This window comes from Miniopterus natalensis, chromosome 13 (genome assembly GCF_054644295.1).
Source record: "Miniopterus natalensis isolate mMinNat1 chromosome 13, mMinNat1.hap1, whole genome shotgun sequence".
NCBI lineage: Eukaryota > Metazoa > Chordata > Mammalia > Chiroptera > Miniopteridae > Miniopterus > Miniopterus natalensis.
In genome coordinates this window covers 24,834,439-24,858,592 of record NC_142093.1, presented here as the reverse complement: position 1 = coordinate 24,858,592, position 24,154 = coordinate 24,834,439, and the positions used below count along the sequence as shown (strand labels likewise).

The 24,154-nt window shown below is 35.3% G+C and overlaps 1 protein-coding gene across 2 annotated transcripts in view; it reads right to left on the bottom strand.

The window, feature by feature from the left end:
• Window positions 1-3,082: 3,082 nt before the first annotated feature.
• The window catches only part of FOXN2 (forkhead box N2), a 42,320-nt gene continuing 21,248 nt past the window's right edge, over window positions 3,083-24,154 (bottom strand). For both annotated transcript variants that reach the window (XM_087823538.1, XM_016222171.2), the window contains 4 exons: window positions 19,104-19,210; window positions 16,724-16,788; window positions 9,367-9,435; window positions 3,083-7,390 (listed from right to left, as the gene is read on the bottom strand). In XM_087823538.1, coding sequence (XP_087679664.1) covers window positions 6,867-7,390; window positions 9,367-9,435; window positions 16,724-16,788; window positions 19,104-19,210 — 765 coding nt within the window. In that variant the 3' untranslated portion in view covers window positions 3,083-6,866. The remainder of the gene's footprint in view (window positions 7,391-9,366; window positions 9,436-16,723; window positions 16,789-19,103; window positions 19,211-24,154) is intronic.

Genomic DNA, 24,154 nt, shown 5'->3' with positions numbered 1-24,154 from the left:
AGCTCTTTATCTGACCTTCAGTTCTAAATGATAGCTTTGCTGGGTAGAGCAATCTTGGTTGTAGTTCCATGTTTTTCATCACTTTGAATATTTCTTGCCACTCCTTTCTGGCCTGCAAAGTTTCTGTTGAGAAATCAGCTGACAGTTGTATGGGTGCTCCCTTGTAGGTAACTGTTTTTCTCTTGCTGCTTTTAAGATTCTCTCTTTGTCTTTAACCTTGGGCATTTTAATTATGATGTGTCTTGCTGTGGGCCTCTTTAGGTTCCTCTTGTTTGGGACCCTCTGTGCTTCCTGGACTTGTAAGTCTATTTCTTTCTCCAGGTAACGGAAATTTTCTGTCATTATTTCTTCAAACAGGTTTTCAACTTCTTGCTCTTTCCTCTCCTTCTGGCACCCCAATAATATGAATGTTGAGCCTCTTGAAGTTGTCCCAAAGGCTCCTTATACTATCTTCATATTTCTGGATTCTTTTTTCATTTTGCTCTTCTGGTTGGGTGTTGTTTGCTCATGTTCCAAATTGCTGATTTGATTCTCAACATCGTCTACTCTACTGTTGATTCCCTGTAAATTTTTCTTCATTTCAGTTCATGTAGACTTTTCAAATTGGTACTTTATTAGTTCTTTCAAATTGGTACTTTATTATGTTGATTTTCTCAGTTGGTTTTGTAATAATATGCTTGAGTATCCTTATAAACAAAATTCTGAACTCTGAATCTGTTAGCTTGCTTGGTTCTATTTCATTTAGTTCCTTATCTAGAGATTTCTTCTGTTCTTTTCTTTGTGGCATGTTTCTTTGCCCCGCATTTTGGCTGCTTCCTGGTGTTTGTTTCTATGTATTAGGTAGAGCTGCTATGTCTCCTGGAATTAGTAGAGTGGCTTTGTGTAGTAGGTGTCCTGTAGGGTCCAGTGGCTCAGCCTCCCCAGTCACCTGAGCTGGGCCTTCCAGGTGCTCCCCTGTGTGTCCTGTGTGCACTGTTCTGTTATAGTTGAGCCTTGGTTGATGTTCGAGCCACTGGGAGGAATTGACCCCCTGGCCAATCAGCTGTGAGGACCAGCTGCAACTACAGCCAGAGAGCTGCTGTGCTGGAGACGCCCCTATGGAGCAGGATTTACTTCAGTGGAGCTTTGGTTCACCAAGTGCGCCCTTTGAGTGTGTCACTCGTGGATGTGGTAGGGCTGTAATCCAGCGTGGTCAAGTCTGACCACCAGGTGCACTGTCTCTGGGGCCTCCCGGGAGGTGCAAAGTCAGCCTGTGCCAGTGCCTTGCCCAGGGCCACCCAGCATGAGCTACACAGCAAACCGTAGTTGGCTGCTGCTTGTGCTGGGCTTGGCGGTGTCCAGGAGAGGCCAAGCTATGAGCCAGTGCAGCTGCCGCTAGTGCCAGGCCTGGGGCCGCTTATCAAGCTGTATGGGGCCGCTGCTGCTTGTTTGAGAGATTTTAGGAAAGTTCTAAGCATGAGGCTCGAGAGGCCACTTGCACAGAAAAGCCCCTGGAAATGGCCTGGATGAGCCGCAGGTGGGGAGGGGCGGGGCCTCGGGGAATCACGGGGCGGGGCCAACGGTGCCAGTCAGGTGCTGGCAATTCAAACATGGCGCCTGCCTGCCGGCTGTGCGGGGAGGACCCACCAAAGGAGCCATGGCCTCCGCCAGCCCTTCTGCCTGGGAGGAAGCCGCCCCTCCACCTCTCGCCCCGACGTCAGGCAGGTTAGTTCCCCCCCAATTGTCCCAGGCCCTTTCCAGCTGCTGCCCGGCGCTGGGCTCAGAGGGAGCGCGTCCGAGTGAGTCCGTGCGCGGGCCCTTTGAGAAGATAGCCTGGGGCTCCCGCACCCTCCGTGACTCTGGGCCACAGTCCCGGCTGGTTTTCTCAGCCCGAAGGTGTGGGGACGTCTCTTCCTGGCCCTGGAGCCCTGCTGTGGGGCTGGGACCCTCACTTCTCCAGGAAACCCCCACCGCCGAGATTCCCTCCCGGGTTTAACCCGCGGCACCGGGTGTGGGCCCGCGGCCGTCTCCGGGATTCAGCCCCAATCTGCCCGCGTCTCCGCCCCTCCTACCGCTCTCCGTGCTGCTTCAGCTCCCTGGTTGTGGGGCTTCTGTTCAGCCGGATCTCAGGAGGCTCTGAGCGACGGTGGTTCTGTACTTTAGCTGTAATTCTGATGTGGTTGCGGGAGGCAGCGGTGCAGCTGTGACCTACGCGCCATCTTGTTTCCATTCTGGGTCTCAGGTTTTATTCCAGATCAGGGCGCATATCTAGGCTTCGGCTTCGGTCCCAGTTGGGTTGCAATGGGAGGCAACCAATCAATGTTTCTCTCTCCCTACCCCTCCCTCTCAAGAAAAAACCAACCAAACAAAAAAACCCCACATATCCTTGGGTGAGGATTAAAAAAAATTTTAATTTATTGGGGTGACACTGGTTAATATTATACAAGTCTCAGCTGTGCAGTTCTAGAATAATCATCTGTATTTGTATTGTGTGCTCACCACCCACCAGATGGCTCTGATTTTTAAGTGACTGTATCATTGAAAGGAGGCATCAAATGACTGAAGCCTGGAAAGGAGGGCTCAGAGAGGGTGGTGATAGTTTAAAATCAAGATAGCTGTCTCACTGGGCTTAAACAGCTCTATTGTAAATAACACCATTTAAATGATCAGTGCAGAACTTCAATGGGAAATGAGGGGGGAAATAAAACTCAAGATGTTTGTTGTAGATGATTCCATTTTACAATGGATGCCTCAATTTTTAAACATATGTTACTACTGGTATTTTAAAATAATCTTAATAATTTCATATTCTATTCCATTTTTCTAGTTGTATTTCAAAATATCTCATATATGTATATGTGAATTAGAAAAGAAGTTCAACTTTAGGAAGAGAATAACTTAACACTACTTTAGCTTTTGATGATTAAGATGACATGTAAAAACCAGGAAAAACAATACTTAAAAATTTTGAAATTGAAATTTTATTTTTTATATGTATATAATTCCAACTTTGTAACACTAAAGTGGAAAGTGTGTGCATATAGGAGTATGAGTCACCTACATCTACACTACCCACCCCAAAAGAACAAAGAAAGCACAAAAATGTTATAAAACAAGGTTTATTCTGCAATACTTTATCATAATGAATTGCATCTCTTTGGTAAAAATAAACTTTATAAACATTTTAATAATCAGAGATTAGATACAAAAACTAAACATTTGTTAAGTTGTTTTTAGTATCAGCAAAGACTGGCAACTGAGAAGGGGTTCACTTGGACTGGTCATCTACTGGCAGTTAAAACTCAAACTCAGGGCAATTTTTATGCTACATTAGAAGAGATGATAAGGAAATAGTATTATTCAAATTTCTTGAATCAAAGAGCATTCTTACACTTTAAAAATAAATAAGTTACAATGAATTGGCAATTATACATTTTTATACACTATAGGATGGCAACATAATACTTTAAAATTAAGCACTTAGTTTAATAAGAAATGTACAACACTTTAAAAATAAGTTTTGACAATGGCACTGGCAGTTAGATGCAAAAAAAAAAATTTGCTTTAAGAAAAAAATGGCAGGTATAACATTAAAATACTCTACTTTTTCAATAAATATTTTGACCACATCATTTAACATATTGAAGTAAACTTTAAATCAAAGCTTACACGTTTCAAACAAAAACTACAAAATATATGTAAACCAGAAAGCCTCAAAGTTGTTATTTAAATGCTATGTTCTTCACAAAAGGTTAAGTTACTATAGTATTTAAGACGATAGTCTTTACAGATTTGTGAAGTATTCACATCTGTTGCTTAAATTGCTGGGAAAGGCCTCCTGGTCTACCATGACACACATATTCCCTCTTTAACACTTTCTCTAGCTTTGAATTCATGCTAACATTGTTTAACTGACCATCTAGTATGAACCCTTTACCTAATGTCTCAGAAAGTAGCAAGAGAAAAAATATATATATTCTAAACTTTACTATATACAAAGAACCTAAGAAGTCATGCTGGCTATAAGGACAACAGGAAAGGCTCAAAGGTGGAAAAAAGGAGGTGATCCACCAATAATTAACTATTCCATGAATACGAGTAATGTTTTCTTTTTCTGACTTTGAAAATAAAAAAAATATTAACTAATTTAGTAATATATTGCACAAACAAATTTGAAAAACAGAATTCAAGAAACACTGATTCTATTTGGGATGTGAAAGATGAAGATTGTGTTGAGGCAAAACTTTTACCAGGGATCTATTTACAAACTGGAATTAGTTGTAACAATTTATATTGATATAAGGCAAATTATAAGTTAGCTTAAATCAGCTTTAAAATACATTGGAAAATATTTACTTCTCCAGGGTTGTTGTTTTTATTACAGTAAATTTTGTTGGTGATATATTATTGGAAATACAATTTCCAGTCCACAGGACTTCGACTTTCCTTAACTGAGTGGTTATTAAGCCATGTTTTTATTTCAATACACCTGAGAAATGGGATCATAATTCTAAGGAAGTAATAATGGGGGGACCATAATTATAAAGGTTCTTCCCCCTTTAAAATAACTGTTGGTAAATCAGCAAATGGAAAGTTAGGCACTGAATTCTGTACAAGAATTAAGTGTAAAATATTGTGTAACTTTTGTTAGTTTTTAGTGCAAACATGTTTATTGCCCTTACTAGTGATAAATGTAACTTCAACTTTCAAATCTGTGTGAAGAGTAAGTACATAAAGAGGGAGAGAAAATCAAGTTTAAAGAATTATTGTTATTTATATTAAGACAAAACAATTTTGAAGACCCCTATTAGAACTGGGAACAATTCTCCCCCTTGTTATCTTATACCACTTTCCTTTACTTACAAAGAATAATTATCTAATTAATGGATAAGAACCAGAGAGAACATTTTTGGTACAGAATTTCAGTAGAACAAAATAAGCTGGAACCAGGTCACTGAAACATTGTTACTAAGGTCTACCCAGAGGGCCATGGTAAATATTTAAAAAATACTGTTACTAAAATGATGACTTGGAATCTGTGTACTATTTTATACTGTGGTAAAGGAAGTTTTGGTGTTATATTCACTGTCTACAATGAAAGGTGTCAACTTGGGTTAGCCACTTTCTGTAGTAAATGTGACATATATGAAGAAAAATCCAAATACCTTATCCTACATACTGAAGGATTATTTTTCATTAGCAAATTAAAAATTACCAAATTTCAGCAGCACCGATTCTGTTAATGTTGCTATCCAGGTTCAATTACAATTAACATAGAAACAGAACAGGTAAGTTTTGCCCTAATAAAATTTACAAGTTAAAATATTTGTCTCTTAAAAACAAAAATTAAAAAAATGCTTTATAGTCACAGAAACAGCTGAAAGTAACAAATCAAAATCATAAACCTGTATGTGTGTGCATGTATATACATATATTCATATATATGTATGTGTGTATATATGAAGTTATCAGAAAATGAAAACAAGATCATTGTCTAAGAAACAGGATGTTGGAAAGTTGCTTCTGCAATTGTAAAAAAATATATATAATGAATAAGTTTAGTTTTATTAGTATCCCTTATACCTTCTGAATAATATTGTCAAACTATACAAATGATATGAAAAAATATCTAATACAAGCAGATTTGTTCAAATACTTAAAATGCCTCAGTCAACACACATTTGGAACCGTAATATAAAATCTTTCAGCATGGATTAATGGCACATAATAGGTATTATACTGCTCCCTCAAAAGGGTATGTTGTATAAGATTTAATTTTATATAAACTTTGAGATCCATAAAGGTATAGTTCTGTCTCTATAGTTTTGTTATATCCTTTTTAATTTAATTGGGTACACATACAAATTTAATTCATACAAAGCTTGGACAGAAGTTTTTTTCCTAAATGATCTACCTTTATTTATGATGACATAAGTAATAATATTCAAAATATCTGTCCTAGATTACACTCCATTCCTACTACAAGATTCTCAGAATGCAGTACAAGCAAATGAAAAGATTCTCTTATTGCAAAAAGTGTGTCAAAATGGATGTTAACTCCATAACACACTCTATGGCTATCTCCTCTAAATGGATAGTTTCTATTCAACAAAGACAGCTAGTGGCTAATATTTAAACAATGGTTGCAAAGCACTCTGGGAAAGAATAAATCAGTAAATGCTATGCAGTAGCTGGGAAGTAAAATATTTCGAAGATAATATTATAATAGGAACTGGAGTGCTCTTAGATAAAATTATACCACAAAATGGCCTTTTCTAAATCTTACAAATCTTTGCTGTACTCTCTGCCTATGTAATCAAAAGGAATTTTCTAGACACCTAGGGTCTTTTCCAATTTATATTCAACTTTGTCATGCTTCAACAACAAAAACTGAAAACAAAAATTAAGACAAAATAAAAATCCAAATATCCTACTGGACTGCATGTGTCAGGAGGGGAGTATGTGAGAAAGACATCAGCATAATTTTTAGCTAGATCAGCAGTTAATTACAGATTGAAAAAGAAGATAGAGTTGCCAATTATTACATTTTTGACATATTAAGAGAATCAAAATTTATCCTATAAGTTTAAGACAGAAGCTACGGATTTTCTTATATAAAAATTTCAAAACATTGGAGACACATCACAAAAATTATGCTTTTAGGACTTCACATCATATTTATGGTTGGGCATGATCCTAACTGCAATTATTTAATAAAAATTAAAACCAACCAAACAAAAAAAATGTTTTGAAATAAACAAGTAATTAGCATCCCTCCCCAACCCTAAAACAAAAATAAGTCCATATGGCTTTGATATCCCTTGTAAAGAATTAAGTAGAAGAGTATTGCCACACTTTAAAATAATTTCACACACTAATAGGTAGTTCTACTTTTTCCGCTGCTTTTGACTTTGTGTCTTTGCAGTACTTATTAGGGACCCCAGACATGTACGAATTCCAGCAAGGTGGAGCAGAGATCCAGCTGCCTCTTTGAGCTCCTCATCAATTTCTTGACATGACTGTTTTCGCATCTTTTTGCCTGGCTGCCCCTTTGCAGGATTATCTGCACAGACCTGTGATACGTAGCCACTGTCTCCAAGAGGATCATCTTCATAATCAACATCTGTATCTTCTTCACTGTGAAATCCTTCACTGCCATCACTTCCCACATGACTACTCTTTGGGATAAATTCATATACCTCATCCACAGAAGACAGGGAAGACACGCTAGACCTGGATGCACAACGCTGTGTTGCCAAGCTATTTGCACTGTAATTGTGGTCTTCTTTTGGATCAATGCTGGTGGCTAAAGAATCACTCTCTTGTAATCGCATAGCACTGGGATGATTAAATGCATTGCCATAACTCCTTTTTTTCTGCATTGCTGTTTTAAGAGAAAGAGGCTTCTCACCTGTGGAAAATAAAACTTCCAATAGGTCAAATGCATTTGATTGCGAGAACAGGCCATTTAAAACAACTATATCATTCCTGAATAGTAAGTGCTGTGGATTAAAAATGTTTTGTAGGTTCTTCTTCTTGTTTTAAAATACAGATCATATCTTCTGTGGGTTTTCATCTGAAATATTTTAAAGCCACTTAATGATATGTCTTGACCTTTCCAGGGAAAATATAATTATTTTGAACTGCTTGCACAGAATGCCTCAATATGTGTATCATCACTACACTGAATGTACCATTACAATTTTTCACTGCTACAAACAACACTGCAATGAAAATCCTTCTAGATGCCTTTTCTCACATATATGCAAGTATTTTCTAGGAGAAATACCAAAATATGGAATTATTAAGTAAAAGGATATACACATATAAAGTTACAATTGGCATTTCCAAATTGCCCTCCAAAATTGTTGTACCAATTTTTATCCTGCAGTGTATGACAATATATAGTTCCCATACTAAACACTTAATATTATAAATCATTTCAATTTTTCCTAGTTTCATGGGCAAAAAAAGCATCTCAGTATTGTTTCATATTGCACTTCCTTGATTTCTAGAGACGTTGAATATCTTATCAAATGTGTGCTGTCCATGTTTTTTTCTTCGGGACCCACTTATTCATATATTTTGCTGGCTTTTCTGTTGAACTGGTTTCTTATTTCTTACCTGTAGAATCCTTTTCAACACATACACTCGGTATTAATCCTTTCTTTTATATAGTAAAAAAATGTTCTCCCAGTGTTTTACTTGTGTGTTACTTTTCTTAAAGATATTTTTTTGTTGTCAGAACTCTAAATTTTTGATGTTTAATTAAACTTACCCATCTTTTCTTTCATGGATTTTGTACTTTGTATCTTTTATTATTTTTTGTTGTTGACAGTATTACAGGTGTCCCCTATTTTCCGCCCCTTCCCCGTTCCATCCAGCCCCTGCCTCACCCCAGGCCTTCACTACACTATTGTCTATGTCCATAGGCTATGCATATACGCATATAAATCTTTGGTTAATCTCTTCCCATCCCCCCCACACCCATCTCCTCTGAGATGGGTCAGCCTTTTCCATGCATCCAATCCTCTGGACCTATTTTGTTCATCAGTTTATTTTGTTCACTAGATTCCACAAATAAGTGAGATCATGTGATAATTGTCTTTCTCGGACTGGCGCATTTCACTTAGCATAATGCTCTCCAGGTCTATCCATGCTGTTGCAAAGGGTAAAAGATCCTTCTTTTTTACAGCTGCATAGTATTCCATGGTGTAAATGTCCCACAGCTTTTTTTATCCACTAATCTGATAGGCACTTGGGCTGTTTCCAGATCTTAGCTATTGTAAATAACGTTACTATGAACATCGGGGTGCATATATTCTTTCTGATTGGTGTTTTGAGTTTCTTAGGATATATTCCTTAAAGTGGGATTGTTGGGTCAAACAGCAGTTCCATTTTAAATTTTGTGAGGAAACTACATACGGTTTTCCACAGTGGCTGCAACAGTCTGCATTCCCACCAGCAACGTACCAGGGTTCCCTCTTCTCCACATCCTTGCCAGCACTTGTTGTTTGTTGATTTATTGATGGTAGCCATATTTAAAGAAAGTTTTTCCTATTCCCAAGGTTGTAATTATACTTTCCTATACTTTATTTATAGCTTTCATTTTTACTTTTAAATCTTCAAGCTTAATTTCTAAATATGCTATTTATTTCTTCAGTTCTTGATCACTGTAACATGATCTATCATAGCATTAACCTCAATCTCTCAATTGCTCACTAAAGAAATGGAAATATAGTAAAGAGAAACTAAATTATTCAGATGAAAACACAACTTAACTGGAGAGAATAATTTGCTATAACATTTCAATATCTTGCATTCTAAATTATATTTAAAAAGGCACTCACAAAAATTTATTTTAAAAAGAAAAGCATGATTACTTACATTCTAAAATTCCTTGTTCTATAGAAGTATTTAAAAGCATCATTGCAGTGGCAGCATCAATATCAGATTCTGAAAAAGGAAAAGAGTGACAATGTTAATGTTTTTTATCATAAGTATTTGCATGCACCCAAAGGAAACAAACATTAAGATTTTGGTGCATACTCTTCTAATTAAAAAAAAGAATGGTGATAGAAGGAAACTTGACTTGGGGTGGTGAACACACAATACAACATTCAGATGAAGTATTTATAGAACTGTGACCTGAAACCTACATAGTTTTATTAACCAATCACCCCAATAAATTCAATAACATTTTTTTAAAAAGAAAAAAAATTAAAACACGGCACATATTTTGCAATCTGCTTTCGTTCACTTAAAATTATGAACAGTTTGTGAACAGAATTGTATAAAGGAGGACTGAGAGGTACTAGAAATAATAAAAGGTCTCTACTTATTCACAATGAAAATAAAAACCTGAGCTTCACTTCATAAGGTTTGTCCTCCTTAAAAAGACTAAATTATCTAAGAATGTACAGTAAGGCATTATTACTTTTTATAACATTTTTACCTTTTTAGCATTTAAATATCCTTGTCTATGCATATCTGCAGTTATAAAGTACTGCATTAATTACATGCTAGTTATAGGAAATAAAAATAAATGTAATTGGCCAGTCTAGATCATGTGAATCTACAAGAGCTAAATAAATAATTATTGTAGGCACAAAAATATCAGTACTAATGTCTTTAGTCATAATTATATATAAGCCTATAAGTACTATAGATTTATATAATACTCAAGAGGTCAAACATAATTATGAATATTCCATAAGAAAAATGGGATTTAAACGACTGGTAAAATCAAAAGGTTCTACTCCAGATAAGGTTATTTCGCTCTATTTTTATACTGAAAGGTTCTCTCCATCTTAGTGATTTATTAGTCTGAACAATTGTAATTGAATAAAAGTGAAATGGTATAACTAAAACGTGAAAAGTTAGAAAATATTTAAAATTTTTAGATTATAAGTTTAAAGTAAGACTCAGACATGAAACCTCCCATTTCTATCTCAAAGCTAAAAAATTTTTATTATCCCAAAGTTTTCCATTTTACTTGCATTATCTAATTATAAAGTTATTTTAAATAATAAAGTCATGAAGATACTGACTTGTTTTTCCCCCCAACTTGACTGTAAATTCTGTAAAGGCAGGAAATTTTTGTTATTGATTTTAATAAACAAGCTTAAGTAAATCAGAAGATGGTTGTTATGAGGGAACACATTATTATTAGAGCTCTTTTCCCTGAAATAAAAGGTGACCTCATGAAACAGAGTCTCTACATGAATGTCTTTCCAATTAGACTGTCAGCTTCTTTAGGGGAGGAACCATTATCTTATCTTCTGTCTTCCATAATGCCTGGGAACAATAGTAGGTCCTTAATAAATGTGTAAAGAGTAAGTATAGCCCGGCCGGGCGTGGCTCAGCGGTTGAGCGTCAACCTAGGATCCAGGCAATTGGGGTTCGAGTCCCGGTCAGGGCACATGCCCGGGTTGCGGGCTCGATCAATGACTCTCTCATCATTGATGTTTCTCTCTCTCTCTCTCTCCCTCTCCTTTCCTCTCTCTGAAGTCAATAAAGCTATATAAAAAATAAATAAATAGTAAGTATATTACATCTGTGCCCTCTTTTCCTTAGAGTAAGCTGAGTATCACCAATTTACTAACTAACATTGAGTACTTTCTTTGGTGTTTGCATATTTTAAGTATTATTAACTCATCTAACCCTCACAACTTTATGATATGGGTTTTTTTTAGTATTTCCACCTTAAAGATGAGAAAAGAGACACAGAAGAGTCTCTAGGAATGAGAGGTAGGATTTAAACCTCAGTAGTCTACCTTCAGAACCCAGGCCTTCAATTTTTACTCCATCGTCATCCCTTGATGCTTAGTAAGAAATTCTGCACAAAATTACAGAATATACTGGAAATTCTTTATTCTGTTATTCATTCAATAAATCGAGTGTCCTGTTATGAGCCTGGCGTCATTCCAGGCTTTGAGAATACAGCAGAAAACAAAACAGGAAAATCCCTAACCTCTCAAAACACAAAGAAATAATTAAAATGCAGTATACCAGAGAGTCATAAGCACTAGAGAGAAAAATTAAGAGGAAAGGGAGATGCTGGGAAAAGTGGTGACAATTTTTAATACAGAGGTTAGGGAAGAGGAGAGAGTAATAGTTGAGCAAAGACCTCGGGAAGATCAGAGACTGAAGCCATGTGGATATCTAAAGGTAAAACATTTAGGCAGAAAGAACAGCAAGTAAAAAAAATGCCCATCAATGATGCCCACAGGTCATAGCCAAGAGGCTAGCAAAACGAAGAACTCTCTTAGTCCTGTCTTTTAGAATGAGACCCGACTACAACTTTGATAGAGGTCAGTAGTCTAACGTGTCTTTGAAGTGAAAAGGGTGCAGCCACTAGCCCATATTGCATCTCAGTGTGAACTGGAAAAAAGGCAATTCTGCCTCCAAATGAATGCTTCCCTGTATCAAGGCGCACAGCTTGAAGACTGGAATGTGGGCTGGAGTTTAGATCCCACTCTTTCCTTAGCCAGGTGTCCTTATGCAGGGCACAACCATGCATGGCATTATGCAAAAGCAGTAACAGAGATTTTCCTGTTCCATGAAATTTTATATATATATATATATATAAAGGAGGTGGTGGGAGGAAGCAAATCTAATACTGAAATTCATTATAATAAGGAAATAATTTCAAACAATTTATAATCTTATAAATGTAACATATAAAACCTTATTAAAATTTAGTATATCTCCAACTTGACTTCTTTTAGTAAGCTTCCATTACACTTCAAGGGGTCATATTTCTCAATACTATACCTAAAACTAGAGAAAACTGATAACAGGCTTATCCTGGCAGTATAAGTAAGCTGCATGAACACCCTTTCTTTTCTTAGTTTTCAAATATTTAAAGTGATAACAAAATGAGGTACTGTTTCTGTAACAGGAGAATGACAGATGTATTCCTTAAATATATTTATGTCTTGTATAAAATTTATTATAGCCTAATTAATTTGGACTCTCCCCATAAAATTAACTTTTATAGAAACAAAAAATTTATTTGTAAAAGAATTTTATCTACATCTGATTTGTTTGGTTTAGAACATTTTTAAGTATGCTTCCCACAATGCCTTGCCAATTAACACTAACTCTGATTAAAAGTTTAACTTCACCGTTAAAAAATATACATTAGAGAAATAACCCATAACATTTGGTAATTGAGACCTGATTATCAATGATTTGTCTAAGATACAATCTTGAACTTCTTGGATCAAAAACTCCCAGTGCAAGCTTTACAACAATTTTTTTTTAATCCTTACCCAAGGATGTTTTTATTGCTTTTTAGAGAGAGGGGAAGGGGGAGGGAGAGAGAGAAAAATGGTTACGTGAGAGCGATGCATCCATGGGTTGCCTCTCGTACGTGCCCCACCTTGGGATTGAACCCACAGCCTAGGTATGTGCCCTGACTAGGAATTGAACCTGCCACCTTTTTGGTGTATAAGATGAGGCTCCAACCGTCAACTGAGCCACCTGGCCAAGGCTACAATTTTTATTTATAGTACCCAATCTGTCTTGGTATTAAAATTAAACTGAAGACATGTTTATTGTTACAATGAAAAACACCTTATAATGTTTTTTCATTGATAAGTACTTAACACTATTTTAAAGTTAGCTCTGTTTTTATAACACATACTATTAGCTATATTATCTAACATATCCAGTTCATGAAGAACAAAAATTTTGTTTTTATTAGTCTTTTGTATGTATTTTCTGACACTACTCGGATTAAGCAAATAATTCACTTCTAGCTAAAAGTCATTTGTCATCACAACCACGAAAGTGATCCAAATAGTGATTTAAAAAAACAGCTTAGTTCAGTCATATTATTTCCCTTTTTAGCATTTACAGTTCTGATTAGAGTTCAAAACATACTACCAATTAAATGACTGGTTCAAATAAATTACTGTCAATAGTGTTAACTTGCATATTTCCTTAGCCTTGTTGCAGGGAAATTAAAAGTTGAGAAAAAATCAAAAAGACATCAATTTTAGCCATATGAAGGTGAGGGTTATAAGATAAACCAACAAGTTTCTGTTATCTGATTCTCAGTTCATTTGCTTGAGGAATGATATGAGAAGCATAGAGGCAGAATTTAAATGGGTATAAGCTTAGCAATAAGTATAAGAAGATTTACTTATCTTATACTTACTTATCTTTTACTTACTTATGTTACCATCAAAACTAACATACACATTTACAGAGCATCCAAATGGAGAAGCTGTCTCTTCTGATTCTTTAAAGATTCTTTAGGAAAGCAATTTCAATAAATCACCAATACTTCAAGCTGCCCGGACCATGGCTTTACTTTCATTTCAATGAAAATACAAATTATACTAATTTGCAACCTTAAATTGAATTTAGATTTGCACTTAGCCTCTAACATTATCATTAACTAAATTTTATATCTGCTATAGTATACTAGTGCTTATGTTTAACTAAAATCTACTAACTAGAATGTGAGTTCCATTTTTGTTTGCTTTTTTGTTCACTGGTGAATTTACTACAAATGCACAGCACACCAACATTGACAAAAAAGGTTTTGTTTTACTACCTTAGTATGAGATTCCTGTGCCTCCTGCTACCTGTTATACAATACTATAACATAGATGCTAGCACATAAAATTAGTCATTTTAAGGTGAACAAAAGAGACAACTATACTTTTTATTATTTTAAAAAATTTTATTTTGTTTTTATTGATTTTAGAGAAAGGGAAGAGGGGAGAGGGAGAGAGTAAGGAGAACCATCAATTAGAGAGAACCATGGATCGGCTGCCTCCTGCACGCCCCCTACTAGGGATTGAGCTCAAAACCAGGGCATGTGTGCTGACCGGGAATTGAACTGGTGACGCTGAGGTGCATGGGATGAAGTTCAACCAACTGAGCCATGCCAGCTACAGCAAAACAACTATACCTTAAACCAGGGGTGGGGAACCTTTTTTCTGCCAAGGGGCCATTTGGATATTTATAACATCATTCATAGGCCATACAAAATTATCAACTTAAAAATTAGCTATGAAAAAAGCTCCTAGATTTATTGAATTTTGAGTCCCACCTGCAGTTGCCTTGGCAGGGCCAGACCAAATGATTTCAAGGGCCGAAACAGGCTGCATGTTCCCCACCCCTGCTATCAATAAACTGCTGCACCCACTTTGGCTGATACTGGTTTCTGAAGTTCCTAAGCCTAACTTCTTTTACTCTTATGTGTCTAAATGTAGTTTTAATATAATGATTAGAAAGATGTTTTCATGAAGTGATAGATAAACCTAATATTAGATTCTAACACTGGAGCCCAACAGTGACACCTAAGTAATCTTTACAAAACTGATAATGTCAACTTCACTCTTTAAACCCCTTCAGCAGCTCCCCCAATGTTTCATATCTGGTAGGAGTGTAGGCTCTGAAATCAGAGTTCCTTCTATACCATTTACTAGTTATGTGACCTTAGGAAAGTTAGTAAATTTCTCCAAACTTGTTTCCTTATTTGTAAAAGAAAGCAACAATACCTCAAAGAGTTATAAGGATTAAATGAAAATGCATGCAAAGCACCGTAGGAAGGAACTTAATGCTAACTAATGTTATAGTTACAGGAAGAAGTTCAAATTCACGTTAACTAAGTTCTTGATTTGGCTAATGCCTGCTTAAACTCCTTCTTCATTTGTCTTGTTCATGCTAAATGATCACATCTACAGCCATCAGACCAAGGCTACCTGGTCCTCTTCTATACTCGTAGGCTTCAGCCCTTCTCATCGGTCTGCAGTTCCAAGCAACTGCACTCTACCAAACCTCTACCCAAGGTTAAGTACCCAAACTTTTTAGCCCAGCTCAACCATCACTCTTCTCTAAGAAGCCTTTCCTGACTTACCTCTAAGCTTAATTTGCCATTCACTCCCTTTTCCCTTAGTGTACTATGCATAATTCTAGTCAACCTCCTTCAATTAAACTGTATTCTGAGATCAGAACCTGGGTCTCTTACCTCTGCGTATCCCTAAGCACCCACTACAGTGCCTGGCACTATGTAAGAACTCAGCAATTACTTGTAGAATAAATAATTGTTTAATCATTTAGTTGTATTTTTAAAACTTTTCCCTAAAAATAGTATCAGGACAGGAAAAAAAGCAAATCTCCTCAGAATTCTATGAAAATGCCCTAAGCAACCTGATTTAAATATACGTTTTCTTAAGTTTCTGTGGTCTTATGTTTTTCTCTTAAAACCCACAAGAACTTTATATTCTATTCTAGGACAGACCTGCCTTTGTTTTACCCCAGAATACCAACCACCCTCCCCACCAAGTTACTTATTACCCGGAGAATAGGCCTAAGACTTATGAGTACAGAGATGAAGGGGAAGTAAGATGTTAGTAGCACTGGGGAGATGATGCATAATATGTATAAATCATTAAATGAAAGAGAAGTACCTACACACTATTATAAAAGAAGGGTGATTGAAACTAGCAGGAGAAACTTATGAAAGTGTCTGTTCCCCAAAGGAAGAAGCAGAATTTAGATGGAATGGAACAAGAGCAATACAAGATTCTAAATAACCACCAGAATTCACAAAGAAAATGTTCTCAAAATGTGTATATGATCTGAGCTTGAAAGAATAAGGGTCAGAAATTAATGAGGTAATAAAAAGAAAAATGGAAGTTTCAACAATACATAAATGTAAAGAAAAAGTACATTTAACCATCAGGTAATAGAAAAATAGATACTTAACTTACGTTAAGCCAGAACCACTTACAAGTGTAAAACCATCCCTAATTTACAGGCCATACAAAAACAGGTGACAGGCCAGATATGTTCCATGGGCAATATATTGCCAACCTTCAACTCTAGTCTAAGACATACTTGAAAAGGTAACTCTCTACTGATTATATTACTGAGAAATGTTTTTCTATTTTCAAGGGAAAATACACATAAAAGGAAGTGAAAATGGGATACAAAATAGTGTATATAGTATGATCCCAGTATCTGAAGAAAAGATATGTCTCTGTGTGTGTGTCTGTGCATGCACGAAACAAATCTACTCATGTATAAAGCATAAAAAGGACCAAAGGAATGATATCAAAATGTTAACAGTAGAATAAAAAGTTTTAATTCCTCCTTTAGAAGTGATTTTATTTTCCAAGTTTTCTACAACAAACATAATTATTTTATAATTAGAAAAAATTTTTAATCCTAGTATTTTACCTGAGTTTTTAATGATTTGAAAAACTGATCTTACACATACCTTTGAGGGTTTGCACCTGATTCTGCTTGAGTACAGAGCCTAAGTAGTGAGGTGATAAAGAGCCACTGAAAAATAGAGATAAGACAAATGTGCTTATAAAAATTTTTCTTTCACTTTTTTCAGAACTTAGTCACAAACACAAATAATTTCTAAAAAAAACAAAAACAGAAACAAAAAAACAAACTATTTTTACCTTGCTTTCTTTGTTTAATACTACTCAGTTTAGGAAGAGTCTGCCAAAGCAGAAAGAGCATAAGATCCAAGATTAAATCACAACTATTGGACATTCTTAGGCAAAATAATTAATCTCTTAGTTTCTTCATCTGTAAAACAGGAATAATTAAACCTCCCACACAGGGTTTGCTCTACTAATTCAATAAGAACAATGTATTTGAAATGCTTGGAACAATAGGCAATACATAATAGTTACTGTTTGGTGTTGTACTGGATGCTTAAGTTTGATATTAAATCACTACAGGTATTACGACAAAAATGAAAGTGTTTATAAAAACAAATATTTAAGGAGCACTGTATGGTAATGAAGCAAAAACAGATAAGTTCCTAATTTTATTAGTAAATATTATCACATTAAACTACTATATTCATGAAGAGAGACCAGCAATTTTTTTTTAATTCCAAAGATTAAAATATTTTTTTGGGAAAAACTACTTCTGTTTTTTGGAGTTTAAGATAGTATAAGAAATCTGTTTTTCTTACTAAATTAAAAGTCTGTTTCCTATTCACAGTTCTCTTCCTCCGAATTACCAATTATGATATGAAAGGGCCACACAAAGGCATGTCAGATGGAACTACCATTTTGTCAAATAATGAAAAGGAGAAAAATGTTTCTAAAAACATTAGGGTAATGTTTTAATGTCAAAGATTATAACCTTTATGCTGTCATTTTGTTTTATCTACCAGTTTTTAAGCCATAAAATCATCTTTATTTACCTTTAAACATATAATGAAGTGTGTTTTTGATGGTATACAAAAAATTGTGCCAATTCTCCCATTTAATCTTTAATAAAAAAATAGCACAGCTAAATAAAACACGTAAGTGACCATCACAGAACTTACCATTAGTTTCTAAATTATTATCTTTTTTTAACTGGAACATAAGCACCAACATTAATTAATAAAGATATCAACATCTAAACAATGAGGATATAATCTGATAATTTCTTTTTCAGATTTCATTCATAAGAATAAACCACTCAGTAGTTCTTGTTACAATGATCCTTTTATCTACTAATATGGTAAACAACCTTAAAATCTCTAAGAGAGAGTGTGTGTGTGTATATATATATATATTTTCAAATAAATTTATTTATATATAAATTTCAGCTTTAGCTGTACTAACTTTTTATTTCAGCTACTTCTAAAAGTTATCTAATATTTCAAGATACTAACCAGTATATGAAATGGTGATAATTGCTATAGCTGGGAGTTCCTTATAACTTTCTACCTACTTTTGTTTATATTTGAAAATTTCCATTTATTATTTTATTAAAAAGGTTTACATTTTTTCAGAAATCAAGTTAACTATTATAGACAACTCTTAAAAGCATCTTGACAAAATCGGGCATTTTTAACTTAAATGAATGTACATGATAGAATTCAAAAAATATTCTGGCCCGGCCGGGCGTGGCTCAGTGGTTGAGCGTCGGCCTAGGATCCAGGCGATCGAGGTTTGATTCCCGGTCAGCGCACATGCCTGGTTGCGGGCTCGATCAATGACTCTCTCATCATTGATGTTGCTGTCTCTCTCTCTCCTTTCCTCTCTCTAAAATCAATAAAGATATATATAAAAAAAAAGATTCTGAAGGCTTCTCTAGGAAAAGGAAACAAAATCAGATTTAAAGAGGTCGTATCATTTTCAGATGTGACTTAAAATGGGAAAGCATAAGACCAATAGGAGTCACTGAGTTTGAAAACAAAAGGCAAGGAAATACATAACAACTGTATTTACAAGCAAAAATAAAGCAAAATGTTACAATGAAAAACTGCTAATCATTGTATTTAAAAAATTTTAAATATACTTTTAATTTCCACATTGTTAGGTCAGCATTAGTATTGCAAACAATTAAAATGATTTAACCTTTTGTACCTGAAATCATATAACTTTCTTTAGAGTTTAGTTATAATATATTCAGTATTGACTACATTTTCCAGAATTTATGTTTTTACCTATTCAATATCCTGTTTCCGAATAACACAAGTTAGACTGTAAGTAAAACTGCCTTAGGCTAATGCCATATCCATAAATAATTCTCTATACAATAAAAAAAACTCCCAACCCCTACAACTTTGTTGAGCTTCTCCATCTCAGACAAGAAAATCATATAAATCACCACTGACACTTATATGGAAGATCCTGTACCTTTCTGGAGAGGTTAATGCCGAGGGGAGAGGTTGCTTCTTCAGTGCTTGCATAAGGCTGGGTTTATATTCTGGATCAACACACCATAAGGAACCTTTCCCATTAACCTAGAATAAAACACAGAAGAATTAATAACCCAGAACTTTACTCTGAAAATGATATAACCCCAAGTAATGCAGTGAACAGCATGGAGGGCTGTACAAAGTGGCTCTCCCCATGTTAAAATGTCAATAAATGTTAGCCATTATTATTATTGTTATAGAAAAATCAAAAAGAAAAGGAAACTTTCTATGCAGCATCATTTCCCCAAAACTGTTAGGGAATATGGTATTAAGTGAGGCATCAAAGAATAATTTTTATTTTTTAATGGCATTAACAGCAAACAATTTAATGAAAAGCATGACAAAAGTCTCAGAGTCAGTGACTGAGGCTTGGAAAAGACTTGTAAAAAAATATAAAAGCCCTGGCTGGGTGCCTCAGTTTGTTGTTGCATCGTCCCGTGCACCAAAAGGTGACAGGTTCAATTCTCAGTCAGGGCGCATACCTACACTGCAGGTGTGACCCAGGTTGGGGCATGCATGGGAGGCAAATGATGGATGTTTCTCTCACTCTTTCTCTCTCTAAATATATCCCTGAGTGAGGCTTAAAAATATATATATACACATGCTTATGTGTGTGTGTATGTGTGTATGAAGAAGCAGCAGCATCATTCACTCCCTCAAGATGGTTAGGTTTCACCATTTGAGGGACTTCTGGATAATGTGGCAATGAGCACACAAGTCCAGATGCCACTAAAATAATTAACAGAATCTAAAAATAATGGAATTTGTAAGATTACTGGAAACTAGAGAAACTATAAATAAAAGTGCCTACTGAATTACAAATGGGAGGTGCCTAAAAGAAAGGCCTATCTGATCCACAGTTCCCATAATATGAAGGAACAACTTACCAAGAAGGTAAGTAAACAAGATACCTCAAGAACCTCACTAATATTATCTAAAATAGAGGGGAAAGGCCAGGCTATGAGATAATTCCTTTGAATAGGTTTGAAAACATGGCATATTTTACCTCTGTCCTTCTTAAGTCACACTACATATTAGAAGATTAAGAAATCTAAACAGTCCTGCTATAATTAAACCTGCTTTATGTGGTTTCCCAAAGTTATGTGACACAGAACCTCTTTCTCCTAGGTAACATTTAAGGGGTTAGTGTTCTATGGAATACCTTTGAGAAAAACTGATGTATTTAGTGAACTCTTGTAGAATATACTTTCCAAATATTAATGGGGGGGAAAAACTACAAACATTGATTAGGCCATGAAGAAAAATTAGTTCCTTTTATAGATCACAATTTTAGACTCTAATACAAAAAGAAAATAAAAATTAACAAAGTTCTCTGACCACTTGGAAATTTATAAACACTCTCGGATTAAACAGCTATCTAAACTACAATTAAAGATTATCAGATACAGAAACACTGTTATATCAAAACTAAGCAGATGTGGCCAAAGCTCTACTTAAAAGCAAATTTATATTCTCAGACACATTTCATTCTTTTTTTAAAAAATATGTTTTTATTGATTTCAGAGAGAAAGGGAGAGGGAGATAGATAGAAACATCAATAATGAGAGTTATTGATCAGCTGTTTCCTGCACTGCCCCCCCACTGGGGACCAAGCCCACAACCTGAGAATGTGCCTAACCCGGAATCGAACTGTGACTGTCTGGTTCATAGGTCGACACTCAACCACTGAGCCATGTGGGCTGGGCAAACACATTCATTCCTAAAGAAATGAACTATTTAAACAAGCCTTTGTCACATCTATGAGGGAAAAAGAAAGTTATATATTTTATAACGTAAATATATAAAATCATGTAAAAAGAAAATTGATAAATATATAAACTAAAAATTAGGAAAAGAATAAAATTAATAAATAAATTCAAGAGAGTATTTAAAAAACCATCAATATCCTACACACACTAGTTGAGCTAGTCAAATGAAATAACTGAAGGGCCCTGGCTGGGTAGCTCGGTTGGAGCAAGGTTGTCGATTTGATCCTGGATCAGAGCACATGCAGGAGTCAACCAATAAATGCAGGAATAGGTGAAGCAACAAATTGATGTTTCTCTCTCCCTTCCCCTCTCTCTCTCAAATCAATAAATAAAAATTTAAAAAAACCCACAAAAACCTGAAGAATTTTAGGAAGTTTTAAAAATTAACATGAAGAAGAAAAGTCAATTAATCCTGAATAAGAGACAAAAGTTAGGTAGTAAAGAACAAGGGATAAACTACATTTAGAAGGGAAAAAAGCTCTTGTCTGAGGAAAAGTATGATAATTGAATGTAACGCAGTTTTTAACACCCTAGCAACTTAAATACATAAGAAAAGAAAAACCATGGATGTCATATCGCACTGTAATATAGAAAGAAATATACCACATATTAGGTAAAACTCTTTTCTAGCCTTCAGTGGCAATATGCCACATGAACTATGCTAAACAAGTATTTGAAATGTTGGGGTTTTTTTCCAAAGGAAGTTAAGTTTTACAAATGTACTTTTAGATTGAATGATGGAACTTCTTAAGTTAGATATATATTCAGTCACTTGGCCCAAATGATAAACGTTTTGATAGGGAAACAAAATTATAAAATGTTAGCATCCTTTGCCCCCAAACCACTTCAGTTTCATAGAGAAAAGGTATGCACATATTATTTTTCATATATTTACTAAGGCAATTATTTTAATAATTCTAGCCATGTTCTATCTTGGTATTCCTGAGATTACACTCCTAGAAACAATTTATTTCAAGTCTACCTTTCAAATTCTATTGTGAGAGAATTGCAAATTGTTTTGATAATGGTAGAATTGCTATTTCCTTGAAATAGCAAATTAGAAGAAGTGACACTGAAAACTTGCAGTACTGGGGAGTTAAGTATCTTGAATAAGGTCTCCAAATAAGTCTGGTTTATGTTACTACAGCAGTACTTCCTTTCACTGGGTCTGTTCACAACTATGAGTAACAAGAGATAAAACTATGCATTTGCTAATCTGTTTCAGAGTCTACAGAAAAAAGGAACTTATTTTTAATTAATTCACTTAAAAACTTTGCCTCTTCATTACTGTGCTTAGATGACAGAACACAAATAACAAACAGCTTTTAGAAGTTAATAATTGTTTTAAACTAAATTTGCATAGAACAAGATAAATCTTTTGTGCAATGGAAACAGGGAATATGTATTCTTTCATTTACTATTATGCATTTTGGAACTCGAAGGCTTTGTACTTATTTGGTAGAGAACCATGCTACAGGCCCTGAATGAGCATAAGGTGAGATCAGCTCTCCCTGAGGGACAGACACACAACCTTCCTACACTCTGGACAAAGTTCCAATATGAAGCAAAAGCTGTCTGCTATTGAGAGAGAGACAAAATACCCTACCCATCTCAATCCCAGGCAAAGGATGGCTGCTACTAGAAAAGATGTACAAAATCAAGCTATCCTCATACTTCACTGACACTAAGCAATGTGGCATGTGTCATTAGGCGAATGGCAGAAAATCTGCTTGTGCCCAGATCCTCCAATAACACATTGTACAAATCTGCTACACTAAGAAAGGAAATGGTCACTCACTTATACCTAAGACATCCCACAGATATTAGCCAGTTTATCTACCATAATGGGAATAAGCAGGACACTGGCCTGAACACTGGAACAGTGCTGTCCAGTAGGACTATGTACAATGATAGAAATATCCTATACCTATGCTGTCCAATATGCCAGCCACTAGCCATATGCAGATGATTGGCTACTGATGAATGCAGCTCTAGACTCCACTCTGAGTAGATGGGAGAGACTGTATGCTCCTGATGTAGGCATGCAAACCCCTACTTGTGAGCCACAGGCATATAGAGCCTGTTTAAGACTAAAACTGGAACAGAAGAAAAACCCACCTTACACAAAAGCCTTGCACGAAGTAATAAGTAATAACAGTCTATTGCTATGGGAGGGGCAAGAGTGTGAAGAGAAATATCCAAACTCCCTTCCTGCCCCCAAATGCGGCACAAACTGAAAGATGAATGTGAAGTAGAAACACTGAGAAAAATCATCTGATACTCCAGCCCTCACACTAAGCACAAAGTATTGGCAGTCCATCTCTGTAGGGATTTGAAGCCTGTGGTATGCTGAAGGAAACTAGACAATCACAAAACCCAATCCCACTTCAATTATTAACTAGATTGACCAATACCTGTTCACACTAACAACCTGACAGAAGTAGAGGCATGTCTATTTCTGGGTAGAAATATCATTTACCTTAGTCTCACCATTCTCTTACACTGACATTCAATCCAGAATTATAAAACACACACAACAAACAGGAGATAAAACAGTCAACAAAACCAGATCCAGAAAGGGACCAGATACTGAAATTCTCAGACAGATACCACAACTATGATTAATATGTTTATGGATCTAGTGGGAAATTTTAGCAGAGAGATGGGGAGTATTTTTTAAAGGCAAATACAAATGCTAGAAATAAAAAATATGATTAATCCTTTATCAGGCTTATCAGCAGAATGAACACAACAGAGGAAAGAGTAAACCTGTATAAAGACCCACAGAAATTATCCAAACTAAAATAAAGGGAGTAAAAATAGGAAAAGAGGCAGAGCGCCTTAGGTGAGACAAGAGCAAATGGTCTAACATATTTTTACTTGGAGTCCCAAAAGTAGAAAGTGAGCCAAAAGAAATATTTAAGAGATAATGAGCAAAATTTTTCTAAATTTAATGTAAGACAACAAACCACAGAACCAAGAACCTCTGAAAAACCAAAGCAGGATAAAAATAAAGAAAAACACCACTAAGGACATCATAGTCAAACTACTGAAAAGTAGTGATAAAGAAAAAAAATCTTAAAGACAGTTAAAAAAGAAACACAATAGAGAAACAAACATAAGAATATCAGCAGACTTCTCATTAGAAACTATGCAAGCCAAAAGACAAGAGAGTGACATCTTTAAAATACAGTAGTTCTCCCTTATCTGTGGTTTTGCT